Source organism: Vombatus ursinus, unplaced genomic scaffold, assembly GCF_900497805.2.
Source record: "Vombatus ursinus unplaced genomic scaffold, bare-nosed wombat genome assembly UNPS02015175.1, whole genome shotgun sequence".
NCBI classification, from domain to species: domain Eukaryota; kingdom Metazoa; phylum Chordata; class Mammalia; order Diprotodontia; family Vombatidae; genus Vombatus; species Vombatus ursinus.
Window position 1 is genome coordinate 21,934,936 of NW_020954953.1, and position 26,895 is coordinate 21,961,830.

At 38.1% G+C, this 26,895-nt stretch overlaps 1 protein-coding gene across 1 annotated transcript in view; it reads left to right on the forward strand.

Annotated features, from left to right (window-relative positions):
• The window catches only part of LOC114031535 (fibronectin type III domain-containing protein 1-like), a 121,883-nt gene that overhangs the window by 11,620 nt on the left and 83,368 nt on the right, over positions 1–26,895 (forward strand). Inside the window, exon 2 of the mRNA XM_027846670.1 lies at positions 24,977–25,171. Coding sequence (XP_027702471.1) covers positions 24,977–25,171 — 195 coding nt within the window. The remainder of the gene's footprint in view (positions 1–24,976; positions 25,172–26,895) is intronic.

A 26,895-nucleotide genomic window follows, 5' to 3' on the forward strand; every position in this document is an offset into this window, starting at 1 on the left:
TGTGTGTGTGTGTGTGTGTGTGTGTGTGTGTGTGTGTGTGTGTGTGTTATGTGTGAAGGTACCTGGCACAAGGGTATGGTTTTGAAGTCCAAAAGCCAGGAACAGGGCCAGGAGAGTAATAACGACTTGGTTCCTTTCCTTGAGGAGCCTTTGATCTAGTTGAGGGGCTGGGACATACACCTCTGAAATGACCTGAAGTGAGGAGTGTGGTTCTGGGTTCTGGTGATTGGATTCCCCATTTGAAAGGTATCTCAGAGGCCTTCTCATCCCAGCTAATCCTGTAGTATCTTCTAAACTAATTTGGACACAGAACATGTTGGGGCTTGAGATACATTGGCAGGAGCCATTGAGGGCAGGTGTATCAGCCAGGGCCAGAGTTACCACTTGGATAGAAAATGATTGTTTTTTAAAGTAAATCACAAGGTAAGAGTCGGTCTTTTTAGCTTTTTTCTAACTTTTTTTTTTGGAGGGGCAGTGGAGCAGGTAAGATCCCATGTAAAGAAGAAGGGACTAAGGAAGACATTTAGAGGTCTATGGCACTTGGTTGAGGTGGATGACAGGAGTAGGTGGTTCCCTGACAGTATTAGGTATATATTTCAATTTCTCGGAGCCTCAGTTTCCTCATCAGTAAAAAGAAACGGTTAGACTAGATGATCATTACAATCCCTTTCTACTGCAAATTTTGTGAAACTGATTTCTTGTCACACATTAAGATATTGGCCCTGTGAACCTGGAGTTGCAACTAACTACTATGTTAGGGGTGAGGAGAAGAAAAAGACACCACCAGCTTTAGCCAGGGACTATGAAATAAATTATATAGCCATTTGTTTTCTTCTTAGTTGAAAGGGACCCTAAGCTAATTTGGGAGGAGAGGTGTATCCTTCTAAGATGGCTCACTGATATTGAAATTTTCACTGGGAAACCCTATTCCCAAAATACTGGGGTTCTAGGCTTCCATGTTGAAATGCTGGGATATAGTAATAAAAATATTTCCTTACTTATTCAAGTTTGTAAGCAACTTTCATTTCCTCTAAATACCTGTGGCATTGTTGATAATGCTTTTCCTGAACACAGCACACCTCCCTTTCCACACAGGAAATGGAAAACTTAAGTTCCTCTTTCACATGGAAGTAATTTGCTAATATAATTATGAATCAGTTTAGCTTCAAAGAATGCTTTGAAGAGTCGTTTTGTTTCTGTAGTTTGTAAAGAGACCTGTGGATCAGATGTGTTGAGAGTGAGAGAGAGAAAGGGACTTTAAAATTTTTTTTCTTCTTTCTACCTTGCCTAGTGTAGCTTACTCTATTGCAAAATCCCACCCGTGGGCTACTTTAGCATTTTGCTGAAGCATCTTGTTACATGATGCCACTTGGCAGGGCATGGCTGCAAATCCATGCAAGATGGCAAACAGAGATAGGAGACTCCTTGAAGCAAAGGCTTCAGACAGACTCAAGCTGGAGGGGCATATTGGCAAATAATACTAACGATTCCATCATTGTCTTTGTCTTTATTTATTCACAAGGAAGCAGGCCAGAGGGAATTTGTCAATTTTTTTAAAGGCACACCCACTGACACAACAATTATCCCTTTATGGAATAATGTAAATCATTAACCATTAAACAATAACCTTTGTTAAAAAGTTATAGTAAAACATATTATTGTATGTCAACACAACTAATGAAACTTGCTGAGTAATGACATATGTTGAGATTAATTTTAGTGTATAAAATAGCATAACAATTTATCAGTTCTTTCCTCTAAGCTCCCATTAGGATACTTTGTCAACTAGTATTTACTAAGTTTTGGGCAGGTAGGTGGCACAATAGACAGAGTGCCGGGCCTAGAGTCAGCAAGATTCATCTTCATGAGTTCAAATCTAGCCTCAGACACTAGTTGTGTGACCCCGGGCAAGTCACTTAACCCTGATTACCTCAATTTCCTTATCTGTAAAATGAGCTGGAAAAGGAAATGGCAAACCACTCAAGTATCTTTGCCAAGCAAACACCAAAAAGGGGTCACAAGGAGTTGGACACAATTGAACAACAACAATTTATTAAGCACTACTATGTACCAGGCATTTTGCTAAACATTGAGGATACAAAGAAAGGCAGCAAAACAGTCTTTGCTCTCCAGGATCCCACAGTCTAACTGTCCATTCAGTCTCATGTATTTCTCATTTTGTGTGGTTATAATTAGTGGACATTCCTTTCTGTTATTCTGATTTCATGCTTTACGTTATTTTGTAAAGGTGCATTCTGATTTCTTTGCATTCCTCATACTTGCCCATCTTAATGGTTTTATTGTATTCTACTTCATTAATGTAGTATAATTTAGAGCAAATGAGATAGTGTGTGTGAAGGGTTTGTTATTGTTTTTTATTTTAACAACCCTCAAAGAGCTATATATAAATGAACTGACATTCTTCTTAGTTAACTATTCCTTGTAGGATATTTAAGTAATAGTTTCGTCTTTAGGAACCAAAAGGCCAATAATGAGAATTTGGTGGCAGTTTTACAGCTGTAAGAGATTTTAAAAGACATCTGAGACTTGCAAATCACAAGCATGAAATAGGAATCCCGGTGTCTATCTTAGTCCTAATGAATAATAAAGCAGGTTGGTTGGTGTATTAATTATTTTTATCTTTAGTTATTCTTACCAGTTCAGAAGTAATAACTTAAGGAATTACTCATATTATGGTAATTTTGACCTAATTATTCCTAAATCATCATAGAACCTTGGTAGTAGATTGTAAGCTTAGTAGGAATCATCTGTGACCTCCCACTCCCAATCTAATGTAATCTTTCATGACATGGGGAGGCGTAGCTTGCATGGAGAGAGGGAAGTGATAGGCCCACTGTCTTTTGCCGTGGTCATACTACATCTGGAGTATTGCATTCAGTTCTGGGCACTACATTTTAGGAATGTTGTTGATAAGATGGAGATTCCAGAGGAAGGCAAACAGGATAGTGAAGGGTCTTGAGTTTGTGTAATATAAGGATCAAGTGAAGGAACTGGAGATGTTTAGCCCAGAGAAAAGTGTTCTTGGGGTATATGACAGTTGCCTTCAAGTATTTGAAGATTGGTTAGATTGTTCTGATTGAAACTAGAGGGCAGAAATGGGAGCAATGGTTGGATGTTGTAGAGATGAAAGTTAAATAGACCACCTTGGGAGGTCATGGGTTGTCTCTTATTGGAAATTTTCCTGCAAAACTTAGACAATTGTTGGGTATGTTGTAAAGAAGGTTCTTTTTCAGATATAGGTTGGACTATATGGTCACCAAGATCCCCTCCAACCCTGAAGTTGTGTTATTCCTAACATTGGAGTGTAGACATATGCCTCATCGAATGCTGTATTACTTTTTTCAGGCCACCAGTAAATATACTACAAAAGCCCAGGCATTCAACATGTGAATGACTCATAGTTTGACCTGCCTGAGATTTTTATCAATATATAGCTATAATATCTATATTTAGAAAAACAGCATGTGTAGTGCATAAAGGGGTATCCTTAATAGCTAGCATACATATGGTGTTTTACAGATATTATCCCACTTGATCCTTTGCAAATATTATTTCCTTGATCCTTCACAATTCTGAGAAGTAGGTGCTATTATTATCTGAACTTTTTAGATGAGGAACCTGAGGCTAAGAGTCTAAGTGACTCACCCAGGGCCACAAAGCTGCTACTAAGTGTCTGAGGTAGGATTGGAACTCAGGTCTTTATGATTCCATGTCCAACACTTTATTTGCTGGGGTTAGGAAGATCTGCGTTTAGTTTTGCCTTTGACGTGTACTAACAGAGTGACCCTGGATCTGACATTTCTGGTGAGGAAGTCTATTGGCACACCTGCTTGGTTTGGAAAACCACAGATGCATTCCCTTGACTTAAATTTTGCCACCATAGCAAGGGGGGCTATTTTAACAACTCACATTTGGTTTCTTTCTTCCTTTAGTTGCATTCTTCCTTAAGAGGTTTTTTTTTCATATCTTTTCTTCATTGATAAGTGTTTTCCTCTGATACTTTCAAAGAATGGTTTCCCAGTCTATTCTCCATGCTTCTATATGTGTTGCAGTCTGTTTCCCGTCATACCTCATATTCTGTTGGATCTATTCCTGCTCCAAAATATTTGCTCGACCTCTCTTTCTTTGGGTCACTATTTGTCAAGGAACTTTCCGAGTAAGACAAGTGCTAATTTAGGGAATGGCAATGATCATTTGGGTGCTCAGCATAGCTAGACAATGACTTTAACATTTCAAGAAAGAATGAATATTTCAAAGAGATTATTGGCTGGTTTGTTAAGTCATTTACAGTAGGCTAGATTTTAAGCCAGACCAACAATAGTAGTGCTTTTAAGAAACTATTTCTCAATTACAGAATGAATGTAAGGAATGTGAAAAAAAAATAAAAAAAAAAACATTTCAGGCTTGCTGTCTGATACCATAGAGGAGGCAAGATCCCTGCAGATTCTTCTTACTTTTCCCCTAAATTGTAGGTTGATTTTCCCAAATAATTCATGAGACACTGGTTGTTTAGATTTTTAGTTGAAGAATGTGGTTTTTGAAATGTTACTTTTTACTTTTGCTGATCCTAGTACAAAATGGCAAAGTGTGAGAGGCCAAAAAAAACCCAGGATGAGGGGCAGAGGGAGGCCACCCATCCTTGATATGGGCTACCTTTCATCTTGACATGCCCCTTTTTTTTACCTTTAACTTCTTTTCTGCCCCGTTTCTGGACTATCTCCCTCCCTCCCTCCCTCTCTACTTTGGGTCCATATCTATAATTTTCCTCAGTGGAGGCTTTGAACTTCTACCTAATTGGCACCTACCTTTCTGTGACATCAAAAATGATATATTTTTAAGGTGTGTCTAAGTGAGACCTGGATCCCCCTGGCTCTGAATGTCTAAGTAGCCTGTGTGGTATTAGAATGTGAGCTCCTTAAGGCTCAAGGCTGGTTTTGCTTTTGTATCCCCAGCACTTAGCATTTAATAAATGTTTGTTGACTTACTGACTGATTGATATAACCCAAGTGAACCTCAAAAGAGGTGAAGTTGCTGAGTGATAGCAGTTAAAGGAAAGTTTGAAGATGGCATTGGAGAGCAAAGAGTATTTTGATTCCCCTAGTGAGGCCAGTGAAGTGGGCAGCTATGAAAGAAAGTGCAGGGAATACTGGTAAAGGATGACCAGGGATTAAGTGTCGTTATGGGGATCCCCATCTCAGTGAGTGCCAGAAATGAGAAGGGGCAAGAGAGGAAGAGGTCTAAAATGAAAGGAAGTTTGTTAATCACAGAATGGGTATTCTAGAGGAATGGGTAGATAGATCCAGAGTGCGACATTGGCAGAATAGGGTTGAGGTAGATGAGAATGAGAGAGCAGAGAACTACATTTGTTGGCAGTTAAAGGCTCGGTATCACCAAGATGAGGAGAGTAAGAGGAATTGACTAACCTTTGGAGATTAAAGTGTAGCTCTTGGTGTAGCCGTTAAATATCTGATCTTGTAACATTGTTGTTGCTGTGTCCCCGGGACATACCTGGCCTCCTAAGCAAGCACAAATAGGACCTGATAAGTAAATAGTCTGAGGATCTTTGCTTCAGAGATCAAAATTCCCAGACACTTACTTCATTTTTAGACAGAGAGAGACAGAGAGAGAGAGACAGAGACAGAGATAGATGCAAAGATAGAGAGAGACAGAGACAGAGACAGAGAGACAGAACATGGTGAAATAAACATGATGAGATGATGAAGGGGAATAGTGTGATATAAAAAGTGTTCCAGTAAATGGACATTCCTTCTCTCCCCATTCCTGTCAAGGGAAAAAAAATCCACCCAAACAATTCAGAAGTAATCTTAAACATACCCAATGTACTATGTATAGATTTGGCTGGTGGCAGTTTGAGATGATGATCTGGTGACTGGCTAGAACATTATTTCTCAAGCTGTACTTCAAAGAACTCTGTAATATCCCAAGTTTTTTTTTTAAATAACTTTTATTGATATCTTTTGTTTTTTACTTCTTCATAGTTTTTTCCAGTATCTCTCTTAGAGACCATCTCATATAACAAACAATATTTTTAACAAGTGTTTTATTTTAATGAACCTTATGTTGTTGTTAAACATTAAATATAATTTTTGAGGGTTTTACTGCAGAAGTTCTGCCAAAGTTTTGTTTAAACTGAAGGGCTCTATCACTGGAAAAGTTTGAGAACAACTGGGCCAGAAGGTATAGATCAAAGTATCTAGTAATATCATGAAAGGGGAAGAGGAGGGAAAGAATTATTATCACTTCTCTTTCATCCTAAGGACCCCTAATGTAGTTTAAGGTCTAGCTAGAGAAGGTAACTCTCAGATCAGATTAGACATTGTTTCTTTTTTTAAAATCCACAGTTAGAAAAAGGTCAGTTCACCTCACAGAATCATAGAATGTTAGATGAAATCTTAGACATTGTTGTCTCTTCTAGTTCAACATTTTCATTTTACAGATGAGGCAACAGACTCTGAAAGATTAAGTGATTTATTTATGATCACCCATTTAGAAGACAGAGCTGGGATCTTAATCCAGCTCTAATTCTATTATTATTATTATTATTATTATTTTACCATACCACAGGCTACAGAAAAATACTGAATCCTACTGCAACATATATGTATGGAAGGGTAATTGATTAGACCTGGAACCTGAGGAATGAGGAATTAAATCCCCTGAAATTTCCCACTTCCAGCTTTCTAGAGCCTTAAGAAGAAACGCAACTAATGGGGTAGTATCACTGAATTGGTGGCCATTAAGATCAAAGGTCAAAAAATCCCTTGGTGCTTTGGTAGGTCTTTGTGGGTACCCATTCCACTGACATAGATCCTTCCACATTATCTCATCTTGTCCAATTCTTGTTTGTATTTTCTCATAAATCCCCCATACATTGTCTACACCACAACAGACACTGGAGTGCTACCTTTTGTTCTTTCATATTTCAGGGATACAAAAGTACCATTTTGGTTATGTGTCTTTTATGCCTCATTCTTGCTAGATGATTGGATCTTTCCTCCTCCTTCTCTTTTTCTATCTTCTTCTCCTCTCAACATTTTCTTCCTTGTTCTCATCTGCTGTTTTCCCAAAGCAGCTCAGTAGAGCCATTAACTCCATGCCTCTGTTTGTTGATGGGGCCTGTTCCTGCTAAGGCTTTGGCTCTTTAAGTAAACAATTTGCATATGTATTTGTGTGTAGTGAATAACATGTCTCTTTGATACTTAATCCTTGTAAAGAACAAAAACTCAACGCAGACGCTAGGCTTGAGCTCATCCCAACTTCAGGATTGACTAAAGTATATTATGTTAGACTTTGATTATAATAAATTAACAATGTTATTTATCGAAAGCTCATTGGTGGGCCAACTTGGAGGGTGTACTCACATAGACAACAAACAAGTGCTTTGTATATTGGATGGTTCCTTTGCATTTTGAAATTTCAGATTTTTTTTACTTATACATGTGTTCTCAGAACAGAGCAAGATCAAGGTGTATTCTCTAGACACTAGCATGATGGAACAAATCACTTTCAAAAAGTTTTCAAGTGATTATAGGCATATCTTGGATATATTATGGGTTTGGATCCAGACTACGACAATAAAGTGAATATAACCATAAAGCGACTTTTTGGTTTCCCAGTGCATATAAAAGTTATGTTTATACTGTACTGTAGTCTATTAAATGTGCAATAGTATTATGTCTAAAAACCAACATATATACCTTAATTTAAAAAACACTAATTGCTAAAAAATGCTAACTATCACCTGAACTTTTAGTGAGTTGTAATCTTTTTACTGGTATAGGATTTTGCCTTGATATTGAAGGCTGCTGACTGATCAAGCTATTGGTTGCTGAAGGTTGGGGTGGCTGTGGCAATTTCTTAAAATAAGACAACAATGAAATTTGCTCTATCAATTGACTCTTCCTTTCACTTGAACTCTCAGAGGTCATTGTAGGGTTATTAATTGGCCTAATTTCAATATTGTTTCTCAGTGAACAGGGAGGTGCAGCAAGAGGGAGAGAGATAGATAGGAACCACTGGTTGGTGGAGCAGTCAGAACACATATAACATTTATTGATTAAGTTCACCATCTTATATGGATGTGATTCATGGTACCCCAAAACAATTAAAAGAGTAACATCAAAGTTCACTGATCACAATGACTATAACAGATATTATTGTTGCTGTTTAGTTGTGTCCAACTCTTCATGACCCCATTTGGGATTTTCTTGGCAAAGATACTGGAGTGGTTTGTCATTTCCTTCTCCAGCTCATTTTATAGATGAGGAAGCTGAGGTAAACTGGGTTAAGTGACTTGCCCAAGGTCGTACAACTAGTAAGTATCTGAGGCCAGATTGAACTCAGGAAGATAAGTCTTCTGGACTCCAGGCTCAGCACTCTATCCACTGTGTCATCTAGTTGCCTTATAACAGATATAACAATAGTGAAAAAGTTTAAAATATTGAATTACCAAAATGTGACAGAGAGATACGATGTGAGCAGATGCTGTTGTAAAAATGGTGCTGATAGACTTGCTTGACACAGAGTTGCCACAAACTTTCAATAAAAAAAAAGAACACAATATCTGCAAAGTGCAATGAAATGAGGTATGCCTGTATAGGGCATCACAGGTTTGAATCTAGCTACTTCCTGCTCTCTATTTAGTCTGGTTGGAAGGAAGGACAAGAGTTGAGGGACTTTTAGAGCTGCAAAATTTATTTAGCCTTCTGCTTTCTGGTTATGAAAGAACAATTATTTACATTCAGATGATAAAATGACAAATTAAGGTGTCTAGCTTCTGCTCTTGAGTTACTATTGTAGTGTATTCTAATCTATTCTTGCCCTGTTCTTCCACAAACCCCCCCCCCCCAAAAAAAACCCTTGCAAACAAAAATTGTGACATTGCTTCAGGGAACGGAAGAAGTAGCCCTTTCCTTATTCCACAAAAGCTATAGACAGAGACACCCAGAGAACCCAAATCTCCTAACTCCCAGCCTTAAAGAGGTTCTGTATGCTGAGGCTTTCTTAGCGGAAGTGATAGCTATGGGATAGACGTTGGGGAAGAGAAATAGTAAGAATGAGGTATAGCGGAGGAAAGCTGCTGCCGATTTCATCCTCATTTCTCCCTCTTGAATTTTCTGTAGAGTAAGAGGGGCCTACATCTAGATGTCTGGCCTATGTGATTACAGACAGAGCCAACAAAGGTTTGCTTCCGGGTCCCAAAAATAAGACCCACCTTTCTGTTTGGGGTGTGGCATAGGAAGGAGTGCCAGTTAAGATGGTGAGAAATGGTTGTCATAGATGGACTGTAGTAGTGAAATGATGGTAGCAATGACAATGTAGAAAGGTTATAAACGAACTCTGATGATCTCCATTTAAAGATTAGCAAGTTGCTCACATTCAAAGATTTGGATGGTTCCACATGGCTCCTTTGAGCTGGTACACAAAAAATGCAATTCACTATTGTGTTCAGTGACTTTTGAAGATCCATTGTAAGCACATTGGCATTTATGTGTGTGAATTGAGCCTTTCAGGCTAAATGAAATGATGCTTTGTGGTTAACGGAGGTCTGGGAAATGTTAGAGGTGCTACGGGCGATTTGCAGTGAAGTGGAGTTTTCTTGGAGGGCCTGACATAATAGGGAAGTGATAGAGGTGTGTGCCAACACACACATGTGCTAAGTCTGAATACAAACGTGGTGGTAGTGTCTGCTAAGATTGGGCAAAGGCAGAGTAAGTGGGTTGAGGTCATTTCCCAGTAGACAACAATCACCTGTGGTTCATGCTTTTGAAAATCATCCCAGTATGTTTTCATTCCCCTTAATTTCGTACCCAGTTTTTCATAAACATTGCTACTAGGTCATGTGAAGGTACATTTTCAGATATGTAATTGTTCTTGTCTTGTTTGATCCTCAAAACAATACTGTGAGGTAGGTGTTATTATTATTATCCCTATTTTAGAGATGACGACGTTGAGGCTGTAAGGTTAAATGACTTCTCCAGGATCACCTGGCTATTAAGTGCCCGAGACAGGATTTTGAACTTAGATCTTCCTGACTTCAAGTTTGGAACTATTCATTGTGTCACCTAGCTTACTCTAGGCAAATGAAATAAAGGAAGGAAAGTCTCTTATGAACATGTTCTATGTGTGCAGTGAGGTTTCTGAAGAGGGCTCAGCCTGTTAGTTTAAGATTCGACATTCTTTCATTCAACAGCTATTTTCTTAAGTCCAATGATGTGCATAGCAGTTGTGTTAGTTTTTTTTAGGATTTTAGATTTAGGATTTTAGGATTTTTTAGGATTTTAGATTAGTGGTTCTCTGCTCCCCAGGGTTCAAAGCTCATTTTAGGGATCCGTGAGGTTAAAGGGGGCAGCTAGGTGACACAGTGAATAGAGCACAGGGTCTGGAGTCAGAACAACTCATCTTCCTGGATTCAAATTTGATCTCAGACATTTGTTAGCTGTGTGACCCTGGGCAAGTCACTTAACCCTCTGTCTCAGTATCCTCACCTGTAAATGAGTCAGAGAAGGAAATGGCAAATCACTCCAGTTTCTTTGTCAAGAAAACCCCACATGGGGTCACGAAGGGTTGGACATGATTGAACAACAAAAATTAGGTTAAACCAATTTTCATAATAATATTAAAATATCTTCTTTTTTGGTGTAGTAAATATCTATAGATACAAACTACATAAACAAAAGCTCTTTGAGGTCCTCAGTAATTTTAGGGGTATGAAGCAATCCTGAGATCAAAAAAGTTTGAGAACCACTGACCTATATAAATGACATGGTCTCTGGCCTTCGGGAGTTTATAATATATCATTGTTGGTTGGGGTGAGGAGAGAAGGGAGACACATTCAAAAGCTCAGTAATGCTCAATAAATATTTGTTGAATGAACGAATGTTTACAGAACATCAAACTTCTGGGTGAAAAATTATCTCATACTTTTGCATGTTTTCAGTACTTTAGCTGGTTGCATGTGTTTGCAGCCCCATAACCTTTGATTTCATGGATATCTTGCATAATTGCATGACCAGGGATACTGATACTGAGTAAAGATCAAGGCTGTATCTACAAAATGACAAATCATTTAGCCAGATGAACTTTGTGAAAAACATCAGTCAATCATTCTGTGTTGTGGCCTTATTGTGCCAAACATCTGATTATTTCCAAATTCCTGAAGGTGTGGTATCCTGCAGACAACTGTTAGCTGAGTTATTCTCTTTCTTTCTGACTCTTTGGCATTCATTTTGAATGACATTTACAGATTTGTTTTCTCCCCTAGTAATAATGGACTTAGAGTTCATAGGAGCCTTTTCTGACTGGCCTATTGATTTTCTTTGTTGAAAAAGTGTGATTATGCTGAAATCTCTGTTTTCTCCATTTCACAGCCTGGGAAGTTTTTGGCCAGTTCTAGTGGAAAGTTAAACTTGCACTTTGAGTGGAGATGAAATAGAAAGTCCTTACATAAACACAGAGACCTTTCTTTGTTGCATTAAAAAAATAATCTCTCATACATATAAGGGAACTAGTTGATCTTGGATTTTTAAAAAAAATTTTATGGCAAAAATATCTTACATTCCTTTAGTTTTTTTCATAATTGAGAGATTAACAATTGTTAGTAGTATATTTGCTGTTGAGTTACAATGATTGCAGTTAAAACATCAGATACATAGGAGAGGATTTGCAGGCATGATTTAAAAAAAAAATAAAGCTTTATTCTGGTGTCCACCCTCCTTGCCTTGTGTAGATGTGTGTGCCTGTGTTGACACACTTCTTAAAATCTAGTGAACTAGAATCCCTAGAGAATTAAATTTGAATTCTTTGGAAGAACCCCATTACATTTCAGATTTGAGTTGAAAAGCTAGTCAGCGATCTAGAATCACACTCAATGCCTTGAGCCAGAGGCTAAAAGTGCAGGCCTGAGGCATTGTCTAGTGCAGGGGTGGGGAACCTGCAGCCTTGAGGCCTCCTGGAGGTGAGGCCTTTGGCTGAGTCCAGGTTTTACAGAACAAATCCTTTTATTCAGGAGATTTGTTCTGTGAAGTTTGGATTCAGTCAAAGGCTGTACTTGAGGACCGAGAGGGCTGCAAGTGGCCTTGAGGCCACAGGTTCTCTACCCCTGGTCTAGTGAATCTACTTTAGAGAAAAGGGAGGAAAAAGACCTGGTCGGGAGTCAGAAGACCTAGACTGGAGTCTCAGCCCACCAACTCATTAAGCCGTGTGACATTGGGAATATCACTAATGTCTCTGAGACTCAGTTTCTTTGTTTGTAAAATGGAGCTGGATTCTATGGACTCTAAGGTCCATTCTAGCTTTTATTATCTATCAATCTAAATCTCTATTTTACTTTGACTAAGAAATAGTCTTTTTTGTCTGGGGCATTAACATCATGAAGTATGAGATTCAGAAAAAAATTACCAGGGGTTTAAGTTTCATACATTTTCAATAGTTTCTGATAATTCCCAGAAGAATATATTTAAAAACATTTTTTCACTATAATAGAAACATATCTTTTTGTCACTTCCATACAAATATTCCATTTGCCATTTTTTAGATGACTCTATTGGGCTTTTAGAACTGAAGGAACAGTGTGAAGTACAAGAAAGTGCTTTGAGATTCATGGATGTATAAAATTAAAATGGATGCTAATAAAGTTTTAAAATTTATTTTTAAAAAACAAATCAGGTTTTTCATTTGAAGCTGGTATTGGGAGGCAACATGATTTATTGAAATGGGCACCAGATTTATAGTCAAGTGATTGTCAAGTTCTGGTTTTGACACTTGCTGATTCTTATCTGACCTTGGGCAAGTAATAACCTCTCTGAGCCTCAGTTTCCCCCTGCTTTACAAAACCGAGATAATAAAACTTTCAATACCAACCTCATAGAGTTGCTTTGAGAAAAGAAATTACTTTGCAAACTTTCAAGTCTTATATAAAAATCAGTTATTATTGCTATTTGACAAAATTTATTAATAAGAAATAGGCACTGTGGCATAGTAAGAAAAGTACTAGATTAATGATCAGAAGACCTGTGTTCTAATCTTAAACTCAGCTACTGACTGACTGTTTGTCCCTGAGCACATCATCTCACTTTTAAGAGCCTCAGTTCCCTCATCTGAAAGATGCAGATTAGGGGAATATGTGGATACCATTTACCTAGATTTTCAGCAAAGCTTTAGAAAAGAAAATACCTTGTACTATTTTTGTGGAGAAGATGGAGAGATGTGGGCCTGATAACACAATTCAGTATATTTAAAATTGATTGGATGGATTGACCCAAGAGTAGTTGTTAATCATTCCTTTTTAACCTGGAAGAAGGTCCCTAGGAACAGTGCTTGTTTTTATTTTTTTTAATCAATGACTTGGATGTAGTTGTAGATGTCATGCCCGTTAAATGTACAGTTGATACCAAGCTGGGAGAGGCAAGATTTGTAGAGATCTTAACAGGCTAGAATATTGGGAGGAATTGAGTAAGATGAAATTCATTGAAGATAAATGGCTTTGGCCTTCTGCTGGTCAAAATCTTTATCAATGACCTGGATGAAGGCATAGGTAATGGTGCGCTTACCAATGGCTTGGATGAAGGTGTGAAAGATGGCATGCTTATCAAATCTGCAGAAGACTTGAAACTGGGATTGGATATGTTGGATCAGGATCTGAATCCTGGTAGGCCAGAACAATGGTCCTAATCTAATAAGCTGAATACTTTTAGGGATATATGGGAAGCACTAGTGTTTGGTTTTTAAAAATCAACTATATTATTACAGAATGGGGTGGAGGCATGAATTGACAATGGTTTGTGTTGTGGAAGCTTATTAAAAATATTTTTAGTTTCTCTAAAAATATTAAGAATAATATTTTTCTCTAAAACTCTTTCCAGATGCTTGGGGAAAACCCCTTGGAAGGGTGGGTGAGATAGATCAGGACAAAAGGAAAAAGAGCTGTTTATTAGGTGAAAGGGAGGCAGCTAGTATTTCAATGGATGAAGACTTAAGTTCAGATGGCCTCATTTACTAGCTGTGTGACCCTGGGCAAGTCACTTAATCCTGTTTACCTCAGTTTCCTTATCTGCAAAATGAGTTAGAGAAGGAAATGGCAAACCATTCTAGTATCTTTGCTAAGAAAATCCCAAATGGGGTCAGGAAGAGTCCGACAGGACTGAAATGACTAAACAACAACAACAACAACATTTTGATTATCATCCTTAATCCATTGACCTAATTTTGCTGTTGTTCAGTCATGTCTGACTCTTTGTGGCCTCATTTGGGGTTTTCTTGGCAAAGATACTGGAGTGGTTTGCCATTTCCTTCTACAGCTCATTTTACAGATGAAGAAACTGAGGCAAATAGGGTTAAGTGACTTGCCCAGGGTCACACAGCTAATTGTCTGAGGTCAGATTTGAACTCAGGAAGATGTCTTCTTGACTCCAGGCCTGGTGCTCTATCCACTGTGCCACCTCACTGCCCCAACTGAAAATTTAACCTTGTCTATGTAAGAACTTTGCCTTTCCGCACTGTGGATATTGACTCTTCTAAGGGCAATCTAATCCTTCTATCCCATGAAAGAAAATACACCAGAGTCTATCCCAAAGGAAGTACCCTCTTCTATTCAAATAGAAGCACTCAGACCACTTCCTATTCAATTTAGGTTTTCAGTGTAGATCTATGGAAAGAGCTCCATTGATTTCTAGGAGAGCAGTCCAGGAAGGAGAGGGTAGAAATATAGTTGCTAAATTCTGAAATGTTATCCTAGGCTGTATTGTAAGATATCTTTTCCTGGTTCAAGATTCCCATAAATATTAACTGAAATTTTCTTGGAGGAAAAAGTCTTGCCAGGAGGAATGAGAGACTATGCCAGTTTGGACAACTTCCTCTCCAAGAAAAAAATGGTTTGGATATTAGGTTAATGAAAATTGTTTCTGGCAGAGAGTACACTATTAGTATTCATATTTTTTTTTCTTTGACAATGTGAAAAGATCTGGGCATTTTAGTGGATTACAAGCTTGGTATAAGTTAAAAATGTCACATTAAACAGGCCAAAAAATTAATGCCTTCTTAGACTGCATCCTACTATCCAGGAGGTGGGTGTGATATTTCCCTGGTAGACTTCCCTGCAGTGTTGTATGCAGGTCTAGGTACCAGATTTAAGATGGGCATTGACATACTGGAACAAGGTAAAAGTTGAGTGAGTGGGAGATAATATGCTAGGAAGGTCAATTGAAGGAAATAGGATTTTTATGTTGGAGAAAGCAAGATTTTGGGGGGAAATGATAGGGATGTGACTTCAAGAATTTGAAGGGCTGTCATATGGAAGAGGGATAGATTTATTTTGTTTGGGTCCAGAGGTCAAACTAGGAGCAGTGAGTACAACTTGCCAAGTGCCAGATTTCGGTTTGATTAAAGGGAAGAAACTTCTTTCTTATTCAGGCTTTCAAAAAATGGAAATGGTTGGTTTGAGAGCTTTATGGGTTTGCATGAAGCCTGGATGATGACAGTAGAGGAGATTCATTTTCAGGATTCATTTTAGATTGGCTTAGATCATCTGTAAGGTTGTTTTCAACTCTGAGATTCTATGGTGAGGAGCCTCCAAGGTCCCTTGAAGCTCTCAGGGCCAATGATTTTTGGTTTGAGGATTCAGTTTAATAAGCATTTATTAAATACTTATGACCTGAAGGTCATTGTGCTAAGTACTTAGATTATAAAGGTAAAAAATGGCAGTTCCTGCTCTTGAAGTATTTATAATGTAATGGGAGGGCGATAGTTGATGTTGTTATTGTAGTTCAGTCTTGTCTGACTCTTCATTTCCTTTTTGCTATTTCCTTCTCCAGTTTCATCAGGAGTACTCTACAATAATAAAATCACAGGTCCAGCAAAAAACAATAAAAAAAGAGTGAAGCTGTTTGTTGAAATTGGGATATAAAATAAGAGCTCACTCTTGTCATGAGGTAACAGGATTAAGTGGGAAGAATTTTCTTTAGGATTGAGAATTTGCAGAATGCTTTCATATTACTCTGGGATGTCCTAGAATTGGAGCCAGTTTAAAAAGACAAAATGGTACTTGATTACACAAGGTAAGGTCTAGGTAGCAGAGAAGAAACATGCTGGAATATGTATGACAGAAGTAAGATTGTGGGCCCCAGAGAAAGCATAACATACCAGATTTTCTGCTTTTATGACAGCCTCAAATTCTTTTCTTTAAAATGATAGTTATGTATATGTATTGTTGTTGTTCAGTTGTGTCTGACTCTTCATGACCCTATTTGGGGTTTTCTTGGTAAAGATACTGAAGTGGTTTTACTATTTCCTTCTGCAACTCATTTTACAGATGAAGAAACTGAGGCAAATAGGGTGAGGTGACTTGCCTAAGGTGATACAGCTCCTAAGTGTCTGTGACAGGATTTGAATTCAGGTTTTCCTGACTCCATAGTGCTTTGTGCACTGCTCTGCTTAGCTGGCAGAAGGTAATCTATTTCTGACCTGGTCCAAGGGATCTGGACTCTGTTCTGATCTTAAGCCTTTTCACAAAGTGTTCTAGGACATGGTTTTGATGATACCTGGTCTGGGGACCATAGGGAGGTTACGGCTAATTTTGGAAACAACAGAAGATTGATGTCCATTCTAGCACAGGTCTGAGAGATGGTAATAAAAATAGTTTTCATATACATATACACATATAAGTAAATATAAATAAATAAATACACACATACACACACACACACACACATATATATAAAACTTTAAGGTTTACCTTACTCTAATCCCATGTGAGATAGGGTAAGAATTATTCCCATTTTACAGATGAAGAACCTGAGCTTCAGCCAGTCAGACGGTGAGTTCCTAAGGTCATACAGCTAATTAGTGGAAAAACTAGAACTCAAACATAGATTTTCTGATTTGGGCACCAGATTTTCTTCTATGTTGCCTGTCAAGATCTGTAGGAGTGACTTTATTTACCTTTGAGAATACCCAAATCCATGATTTGGCCCTTGAATTAACTTGATCTTTCAAGATTCCTCTAGACCAAATCTGAATCTCTGAGGCTGACCAGAATGAGACTGGTCATTCAGAGTGGGGAGTCAGTTACTCTTTTTGTATTCTTACTTTTTATTCCTACTCTATCTGAGTCAATCAGTCAAGAGATATTTTTATTGACCTCTTTTTTTTTTTTGGTGAGGCAATAGGGGTTAAGTGATTTGCCCAGGGTCACGCAGCTAGTAAATGTCAAGTGTCTGGGGCTAGATTTGAACTCAGGTCCTCCTGACTCCAGGGCTGGTGCTCTATCCACTGCACAACCTAACTGACCCAGAGATATTTTTATTAAGTACCTACTATTACAGAACCTGAGTTCAAATCCAGTCTTTGATACTTCCTAGTTGTGTGACTCTGGGTAAGTCACTTAATCCTATTTGTCTCAGTTTCCTCATCTGTAAAATAAATTGGAGAAGGAAATGGCAAACCCCTCCAGTCCAAGAAAACCCCATGTGGGGACATCTGAAATGACTGAACAACCAAAAATGTACAAGGCGTTGTACTAGACCCTAGGCTCTAGGAAGACAAAAGTGAAACAGCCCCTGATCTCAGGAAGCTTATTTTCTATGGGAAGGGAGAAATGGTATATAGATCTATATGTTCAGGATATATACAAAGTCAATAAAAGGCACCATAGTGGATAGAGCTCTAGACCTGGAGTCAGGAAGACTTGAGTTTAGATATGGCCTCAGACACTTACTAGCTGTGTGACCCTGGGCAAGTCACTTAACCCTGTTTGCCTCAGTTTCCTCATTTGTCAAACGAACTGGAGAAGGAAATGGCAAATTACTCCAGTACCATTGCCAAGAAAACCCCAAATGTAGTCATGAGGAATTGGGCATGACTGAAACAATTAAATGCACGCACATGGATACACACACACACATACACAGAGGTAACTCTGACAGGAACAACATTAACAGCTGGTGGAATCAGAAAAGTCCTCACATGGTGGTGCTTGACCTAAGTTTTGATAGAAACAAGGGATTTTAAGAGGTGAGGAGGTGGTATGGGAGAGAGCCAGTAAAAAGGCATGGAAAGGGGATTGGAGAATTCCATGTGAGTAACAACAATAAGTCTGGTCTGACTGAAGAGTAGGGTGTAGGAAGGAGAGGAGTAATAATGTATAAAGGAGAGGAGTATAATGTCTGTAAAGGCAAGTTGAGGCAAGATTGTGAAGAACTTTGAAAGCCAAGCTGTTTATATTTGATTCTAAAGGCAATAGGGATCCATCTGAATTTATTGCACAAGAGAGTGACATGGTCAGACATGCATTTTAGGAAAACTCACTTAGACTTGAGGCAGAAAGACCTGTCAGTAAGCTGTTGCAATAGAATAGGAAAAAGCCAATGGGAGCTTAAATGAGATAGTGGCCATCTGAGTGAGTAGTAGGGGACAGAGCTAAGAATGTTTATTGGATCATAAACATAGAGCTGGATAGGACCTCAGAGTCAATGTTATTATCCAACATGAGGAAACTGAAGCACAGGTCGGGGTGCTCTGACATAAGTGACCCTCCAGGGTCAACTATAAAATCTTCTGTTTCACATTCAAAGCCCTTCATAACAGGCCTGCTCTCAACCCCCCAAACACATTTCCTCCAGTCTTCTTACACTGTGCCACGCACTCTGTGGGTCAGTGGTACTGGCCTCCTTGGTACATCCCATCTTCTGCCTTGGCATTTTCTCTGACTGTCCCCTATGTCTGGAATTCTCTCCTTTTTCATCTCTGCCTCCTGGTCTTCCTGGCTTCCTTCAAGTCCCAGCTAAAATCCCACCTTCTACAGGAAGCCTTTCCTGACCCCTCTTAATTAGCGCCTTCCCTTTTTAATTATTTGCGACTCATTATATATGTAAATTTTTTTGTATGTAGTTGGTTGTATATTACCTCCCTCCTGTTAGATTGTGATCTCCTTGAGAGCAGGGATTGTCTTTTACCTTTCTTTGTATCCCCAGCACTTAGCACAGTGCCTGGCACATAGTAGGTGCTTATAGATGTTTATTGACTGACTGACTCCAAGAGGGAGCTCTTGACAAGTTACCTTTATTTTCTTGGCAAGTATGAGGTGAGGTCCTAAGCTACGAGAATGGGAGGAAGAGGTGGTATAGGAGGCTTAGAAAATTATTTTTCTAAGAAAAAGCTATTAATAATAGCTTCTGGGGCAGGGATGGAGAACCTGTGGCCTTAAGGCGACATGTGGCCGGCTAGGTCCTCAAGTGCTGCGGCCCTTTGACTGAATCCAAACTTCACAGAACAAATCCCCTTAATAAAAGGATTTGTTCTGTAACCCTTGGACTCAGTCAAAAGGCCACACCCACGGACCTAGAGGGCCACATGGTCCTTGAGGCTGCAGGTTCTCCACCCTTGGATCTGGGGTGAAGAATCAGTTATGAAGTAATAGGAGTATTGCCTTGCTACCGTGGGGGTTCATTTTAGATTAGATAATATAAGTTTGAAGTAGATTCAGTCATTCTAATTCCATGATGTCTTCCAATTCTGTTCAGTAACAACAGAGTAGGATTGAAGGAGGCAGATGATACTTTGGAATAATCTAGGCTTGGGATTTGGCACGGCATAATTAGTGACAAGATAAGTGAGTAACAGAAGGCATGAAAGAGTAGAGAATAGTGTAGGTTGAACTAGTTCACTTTAGGGAAAGTTAAAAAAAATAGCGCTACAGTAAAGGACCAGTTGAGGTTAGTTAATAGAAATTTTTAGTGGAGCCAATCAACATGGTTGTCTGGTTACTGTAGCTGTCTTTGGTAGCATGGGGGTAACGAATCAGGAATAGGAATGGAAGGTAGGAAACAGGCAAGATAGATTGTAAGCTCCTTGAGGGCAGGGACTGTCTTTTGCCTCTTTTTGTATCCCCAGTGTTTAGCACAGTGCCTGGCACATAGTATATTTAATAAATGTTTATTGATTGATTGATGTGAGTATTGGTAGTACAAAGGGGCAAGAATTCAAGAGAAGAGGACAGTGTAGAGTTGAACTATTTAAGTACAGGGTGAAGGTTGGGAAAAAAGAAAAGTGAAGTTGGAGATTGCAGACTGAGCAACCCCTAATTACAGCCCAAATTAAAACTTTTTTTTTCTCAAAAAAAAAAAAAGACTATAAAATGACCCTTTAATGTCTCAGGGTTTCATATCAGTAATTAGCGGCTGGCTTCTGTGATAAAATGTTGGCCACACCAGGCAGGTAATGATCTCAACTGGACCCAGCATCACCTAACCTGGTGATTTTCACACTTAACATTCCTTGGTAGTACCTTGTCTTTTGCAAATGTATCAGCAAAATCATCAAAGGGTCACGCTGATATTATTTTATGCAGGGTCCACCATACAAGGTCTGGATAACATTGACTGTGGGGAACCACAATGATAAAGTGAAGTAGCTTGAGGCCCAGCAGACTATTTCCAGGTGCCCAGCCCTGTCTGGAGAAACTGAGCATATGTCTTTCTTGAATGGGTGGGGATGGGGAAAAATCCAGGGAGGAAATTCTTCTTTTTATTTAACCTAAATCCCTTATGCTGCAGCTTAAACCCATTTCCTCATTTTGCTTCCTCTGGAGAAAAAGAACATCTGGTAACCAAATGAGTAGACAATAACCTGTCATGTACTCTAGTCTTCTTCAGCTACCTCCCACCCTTTTCTGTATCAAGTTAAATGGTTCCACTTGCATCTTAAGATCCCCTCTTTTGCAGTTCTTTTTTCTTTAGAGAGCCAGCTATCAGAGTGTTAAAAGGTGCTCCTAGTAGTGTTTGCCTAAGACAAGCAGAACATCCAACGAGAATTTGTGATTTCAAATGGGAACCCCATATCTAAGGTAGATCATTTGCTTTTTATCTGTATCCTCAACATAATCCCTGTGCTAAAAGGTGGATTGCTGTCTATAACTTAGAAGATAAGTCTCAGAGAGTTGTGTGAGGTCCACAGACATTAGGTGACTTGCCCATTCATGCTCAGCTAGCGTCAGAGGAAAGATATGTGTCCAGTTCTCCCTTACTCCAGGACCAGAACTCTGCTAGTACATTATGCTTTCCCTCAAGAAGAATTAATTCTAAAGGAGATTCTGTTGTTTTTGTTGTTCAGTTATTCAGTTGTCTCTGACTCTTTTCGTGACCCCATGGACTATAGCACACAAGCCCCACTATCTCCCAAAGTCTGTCCAAGCTCATATTTGTTGCTTCCATGACACTCTCTATCCATCTCAACCTCTGCCATTCCCTTTTCCTTTTGCCTTCAATCTTTCCCAACATCAGAGTCTTTTACAATGAATCCTGTCCTCTCATAATATGGCCAAAGTATTTAAACCTTCCAGTGAATAGTCTGAATTAATTCTTCAAGTATTGACTGATTTGATCTCCTTGCTGTCCAAGGGACTCTCAAAAGTCTTCTCCAACACCACAATTCAAAAGCATCAATTCTTCGATGCCCGGTTTTCCTTATAGTTTAACTCTCACAGCCATACATTGCTACTGGAAAAACCATCACTTTGACTATATGGATCTTTGCTGGTGAGGTGATATCTCTGCTTTTTAGTATACTGTCCATATTAGCTACCTAAAGAAGATAAACAACTATAATTACATTGGGATGGACATTCTACCTTAACCTTCCAGGCTTGTTCAAATCAACAAGCATTTATTAAGCTTTATGTGCCAGGACTTTGTTGCATTCTTTTATAATCTCCCAACATGACACAATGCCAACCCCCAAACTGCATTAGTGACTGCATGATTTTATAGTAAAAAAAAAACAAACCAAAAACCTCAACAACAACAAAGCCATGTAGGTCTTCAAAATAAAGGTGAGAAATAGAGGGAAATGTCATGCTTCTGGCAATGAAAGCAAATTTTTCATCAAACCATCTCCTATCAGGCAAATCTACACCTGCCTAAAATGCTTTCCTCCCAGAACCATGTAAGTAACCTTCAGTACCCATAGAGGGGTGTTGTCAGTTACTTTGACAAGAGTTCACCTCAGGCTAAAAGGATTGAGAAGGAAAGAAAGGGACCACAGGGAAGGTTGGCTTTTGCCCAGTTTCTTCCCATTTCCTTTCTGGTTGGGCTAAGTGTTGATAATGTTGGGTAAGAATCCTGTCTGGGAAGTCAGCTTCAAACATCAAGGTTGAAAAGATAGTCTTTAAAAAAAAGTGGCTATTGATAGATTTTGTTTACTTGTTTGGGAAAATGTTATTCACATGTTGCCACATGGACTAACCTGCTTTGTGAAACAAGAAACTTAAATTCATTTTGACTTTATGAATAGGTACAGTATATGGAGGCCTTCATGGTATGATTTCAGGGGCCCTAAAAAGGCCCTGATACTCCCAAAATACTTCCACCATTCATATTGCTCAAGTTTCAGATCTTGTCATTAAAGATTCATTTTGTTTGTTTAAGGCTTTTTATGCAGGTAAAATGCAAATATCTCTAGGAGAGTTGTCTTTGAAACCTTATTGATTATACGTATCTTGGTATGAAAGCATTCCTAAGATACCTTTCTGAATGAGTTCACTGAGCACTGAGTAGTAGAGGGTAGTTTTAGAATGTATAGGGAAATGTGAGAAAGAGGCCATACGTGAAAGGGGAAAAAGGTTCAGAAAGAAAGGATGTAAGAACCAAAAATAGACTTTAGTTTCTTCATAGTTTGGCATAGGTCAGCTCTGGCCAAATTGATTAGCTTTCAATTGATACAATAAATTGGCAAGGTCACTAATGGCAAATTTCTTTAAGAAGGTAATTTATGTGGTATCAGGGACATCCATTCTGTTGTCTTTATTTTAGAGTGAAAGTAGGATTTGTTTCCTTTTGTTTTCCAAGTGCTATAAAGGCAACGACTGAGCCAAATTGTCAGTAGAACAGTTTGACACCATTTCAGATGAACCAGGGCACTGATTACTTATTAGTAATTACTTATTATTGATACAAAAACCAAGTTATTTCTGAATTAGGATAAACAGAAGCAAATAAAACAATGAACTCTGTTAGGAGGTATGTGTGGGACATTCAGGTTTGGGGAATTAGGCAGTTTTGAATAGCCAAACTGTTTCTTATTAGGCCCAGACTTGTTTCTTCCTTTTATTTGATCAGTACCAGTAGTCCAGATGGTTTTGAATGATGCTAAATGGCTCAACTCCTTTTTTGGGGGGAAGAGGGAATGTTGTCTAACCTTTTGAGGTTAGATGCATTCCTGGGTATGGATTGTAATGTACCCTGTCACAGTGAAAGATAAATCCAGCAGCTATAAAGAGAGAAAAAAATTGGCAAATTCGTGAATTATCCCATTATCAAAAGCTAATTATTTGACATAGGTGGATTCTGTGTTGTTTACAGGCTAAGTGTTGAATTCACAATTATGTTTGAATTAAACACGTTACATTTCATGACAAAGCCAATCTCCTTCAATTTTCTTGTGCAAACGCTTCTGATCAAGGCATGATGTTTCACTTTCAAAATAGAATTCAATGGTAAGGAAAAGGATTATTCATGAATTTCCATCCCCCTCCCCCCACTTTTGCTCAGCAACCCATATACTTATATATATAATTTCATTAGTGGATAATAGTGTTACCCATGCCATTGAGTAGACATTCTTTATCTAAAAGCTTCAAATATCATCAAATCTTTCTGTCACTTGGTAGTTTCTTTGATCAGTGGTCTCAAAAAGTGCTTCACTTTTAAAGACAAAAAGCTGACTTTTGAAAAGAATAACCAGAATTTTTTAGTTTTTAACTGTATTTCAGAAACATTTACTAATTAAATTCAGTCCTCTCATTCAGTGTTAAAAATCATTTACCCCATCATGTTTCCATCCCTTAACATAATGTGTGTGCCATCATATATCAATCCTTTTCCCCTTCTTTTTCTGTAAATGTTACTAATTTAAAATCTTTTATTTAAAACTCTCTGTTTTATTGAGTGTGAATTTTTCTTTGATGTGAGTGCCTTATGTTCCACAATAGTAAGCATCAGATGCAGACTGCCAGAAAGTTGATGGAGCATAACTTGGCCATTTAATGTCCTCCTTTTGCATTGTTATAAATTACTAGTCACAGTCTATTTTGTTAAAATTAATTCCATTTTAGTGACTCCTTTTTAAGCATTGGGAAATGGTTTGGAGGCTATCAATTTATAATTCAAGCTATATTCTGTTGTGCTTATAAATTATCCTTTTGTCTTCTTCAGAGTCAAGAGGGTTGAACCTTGAAATCAGGTATAAAATGAAGAATCAGATCGCTTCCCTTGAGTTGCTGGCATCTTAGTCTGTCTCTTCATAAAAAAGAATTTTTTGAATATTTCCATGTCTTAACCTTGAATTCAGTAGCTTTTCCTCACTAATTATGATAGAATGGCATTATTCTTCTTAGATTAAAACAAATACTCCTAAACCACCAGCTTTATCACTCAAATCCTGCTATTGCTTTAAAATGTTTACTTAGAGTGTGTCTCTCTATACATACATATATGTAGCCAAAAAAATATGCAAAAGTGTTAGTTCATCATTTTTGTTTTTTGAAAAAAGGATCATCACAGAGAGGGAGAATGTGTAGTTTTTTTTTGATTTGCCTTTTGTTTTTAAAACTTGTACCTACAGCTGGTTAGTATGCTTATGGGCTTATTGTGTTTGTTTTCCTATTGTGGTTGTGAAGAACTAATAACTGAACATTACTGTATTTAAAATTCTTTGATTCCCTTGCTTTTAAAGGTATTTTCAAAATGGTATAATTTTAAATACAGGGTGTCCCAAATGTATTAGTGCAGCTTTAAGCTTTTAATAGCATTAAGACTCTTGGGACCCATTGTAGATGGTCACTGATTACAGCCCTGGCCTCTGAAGGCAGTTATTCATTTACCCTGATTAATAGTCATTGTGCCAAACTTCGTGTTACTCTAAGTTGATAGTTACGCTGTTTGCATAGTTGATCACCCTCTGAAGCCAAGGAATGTGAGACTGCAGTCCACTAAGAGGGGCCTGAAAGTCACGTGGGAACCACCCAAAGAGGCAACCATTAGACCTGTGGAGTATTACAACATTGCCTATGGGAAGTCACTGAAAAATCTTAGCTACATCAAGGTGAATGGTGATACGCACTCCTTCCTTATTGAGGATGTGGGTAAGTGACACAATGGTCTTGCTTTCCCAAAGTCCACTTTTGGTGGTCTGAATGATTCAAACATGATGTACGTATAATGATTGTTGATGTAATACAAGGTAGCCTACAGTTAAAGAGGAGGGGATTTCAGCATTAGTGACCTGATGGCCACTTCAAACTCTTCTGGCCCTCTTACTGGTCCTCTTGTACAAGCCATTTTACCTCACTATGTTTCAGCTTTTCACGTATTCATATTAGCTAATGTTTAGGGTAAACCTAATAACTATGCCAAGTTTAGGTATATCTTCAAAATGCTTTATTTCAGACACACAAATTGAAATATTATCAATTTTATATTTCAGAAATTATGAATTCTGTGTATTCAGGTATAGTAAAGATGGCATAATGAGGCAAGTATGATATGTAAGTAATATCTATCAAAATAAAAATTCAGCTTAGTTATAGACCACCGCTCTGTGTATTCTCTGCTTCCCTCACTGAAATAATGTGAAGCTTCATCATCAAATGATTCCTGTAAATTATATGTAATTACAAGGTCATTGAAGAATTATTTCATAGGGACTTTTCGGAGATATAAGCCAATAATGTGCATAAGCCTATAAAAATTTGTCAACTCAAGAAATTTAATAGCTTATTTTTGAAATTTTAATTAGAAAATTAAAAAACCTGCTTATAACTGAGAACTACAAGAAATGACTTTCTGCAGAATGGCTGAAAATTCATAAGGTTTGTTCACAGTAGTTCACAATAGGCTATTTTCCTTCTCAACTGTAATTCATGAGATTTGGAACCCCTTAAATTTTGGCAAAATGCCTACAGTTTAAGTTCTACAACATTCTAAATATATCTTAAATGAAATCATAGAGTTATAGTTTTGAATACAGTCTGTGGGCAGGCTTCTTGATTTCCTTGAATTTCTTATTGCCTTGGAAGCCATTTATTCTGAAACTTCACCCACTCAAATCATCTTCGAGTAAATACCTTGTCAACTTAAAGGAAGAAGCACTAATAGCCAAGAATAGCAGTGAAAATCAATCAATCAATGATAGCAAATGGCAAACCTCTCCAGTAGCTTTGCCAAGAAAGCCTCAAATGGGGTCAGAAACAACCAAGAAAAACGACTGAATGACGACAGCAATGTGTGCCAGGAGTCAAGTTCTTTGTTCTTGCCCTAGGTTTTCTTTGCTCCCTCCACCCTTCCTTTTGAAGCTCTCCTTCAGTTAAGTTATGGCCTTCATTTGGTTCTTAAGCATTCACTATTATTCACCTTATTTGTCCCACCATCAAATATTGAGATTTTTATTCATGGGATAATAAAGCAGGAAATCTGAAATACTAATTCCTTACACACATATCTATGTACATACACATATATTCATCCCAATTTACAAAGGTTTTCCTCACAATATTCTGCTAGGTAGTTAACAAAAGTGTCATACCCCCACTTTATAGCTGAGGAAACTGAGCTCAGAGAGGTTAAGACACTTGTCTTAGGCCACATGACCATGAGATGTTAGAGCAGAGATTCAGTCAAGTCTTTAGGCTCCAAGTCTAGTGTTTCATCTAATCTGCCATCTTGCCTTCTGGTAATGGAAAGGTAAGAAGCTTTAAATTGTTCTCATCCTAATTCCAACTAGGAATGCATTCATTTTACTCTGGTACTTATTTCAAACATCTGTTATACTGAGGTTCTATGGAGGGTTTTACCTTGAGTAGACACATCT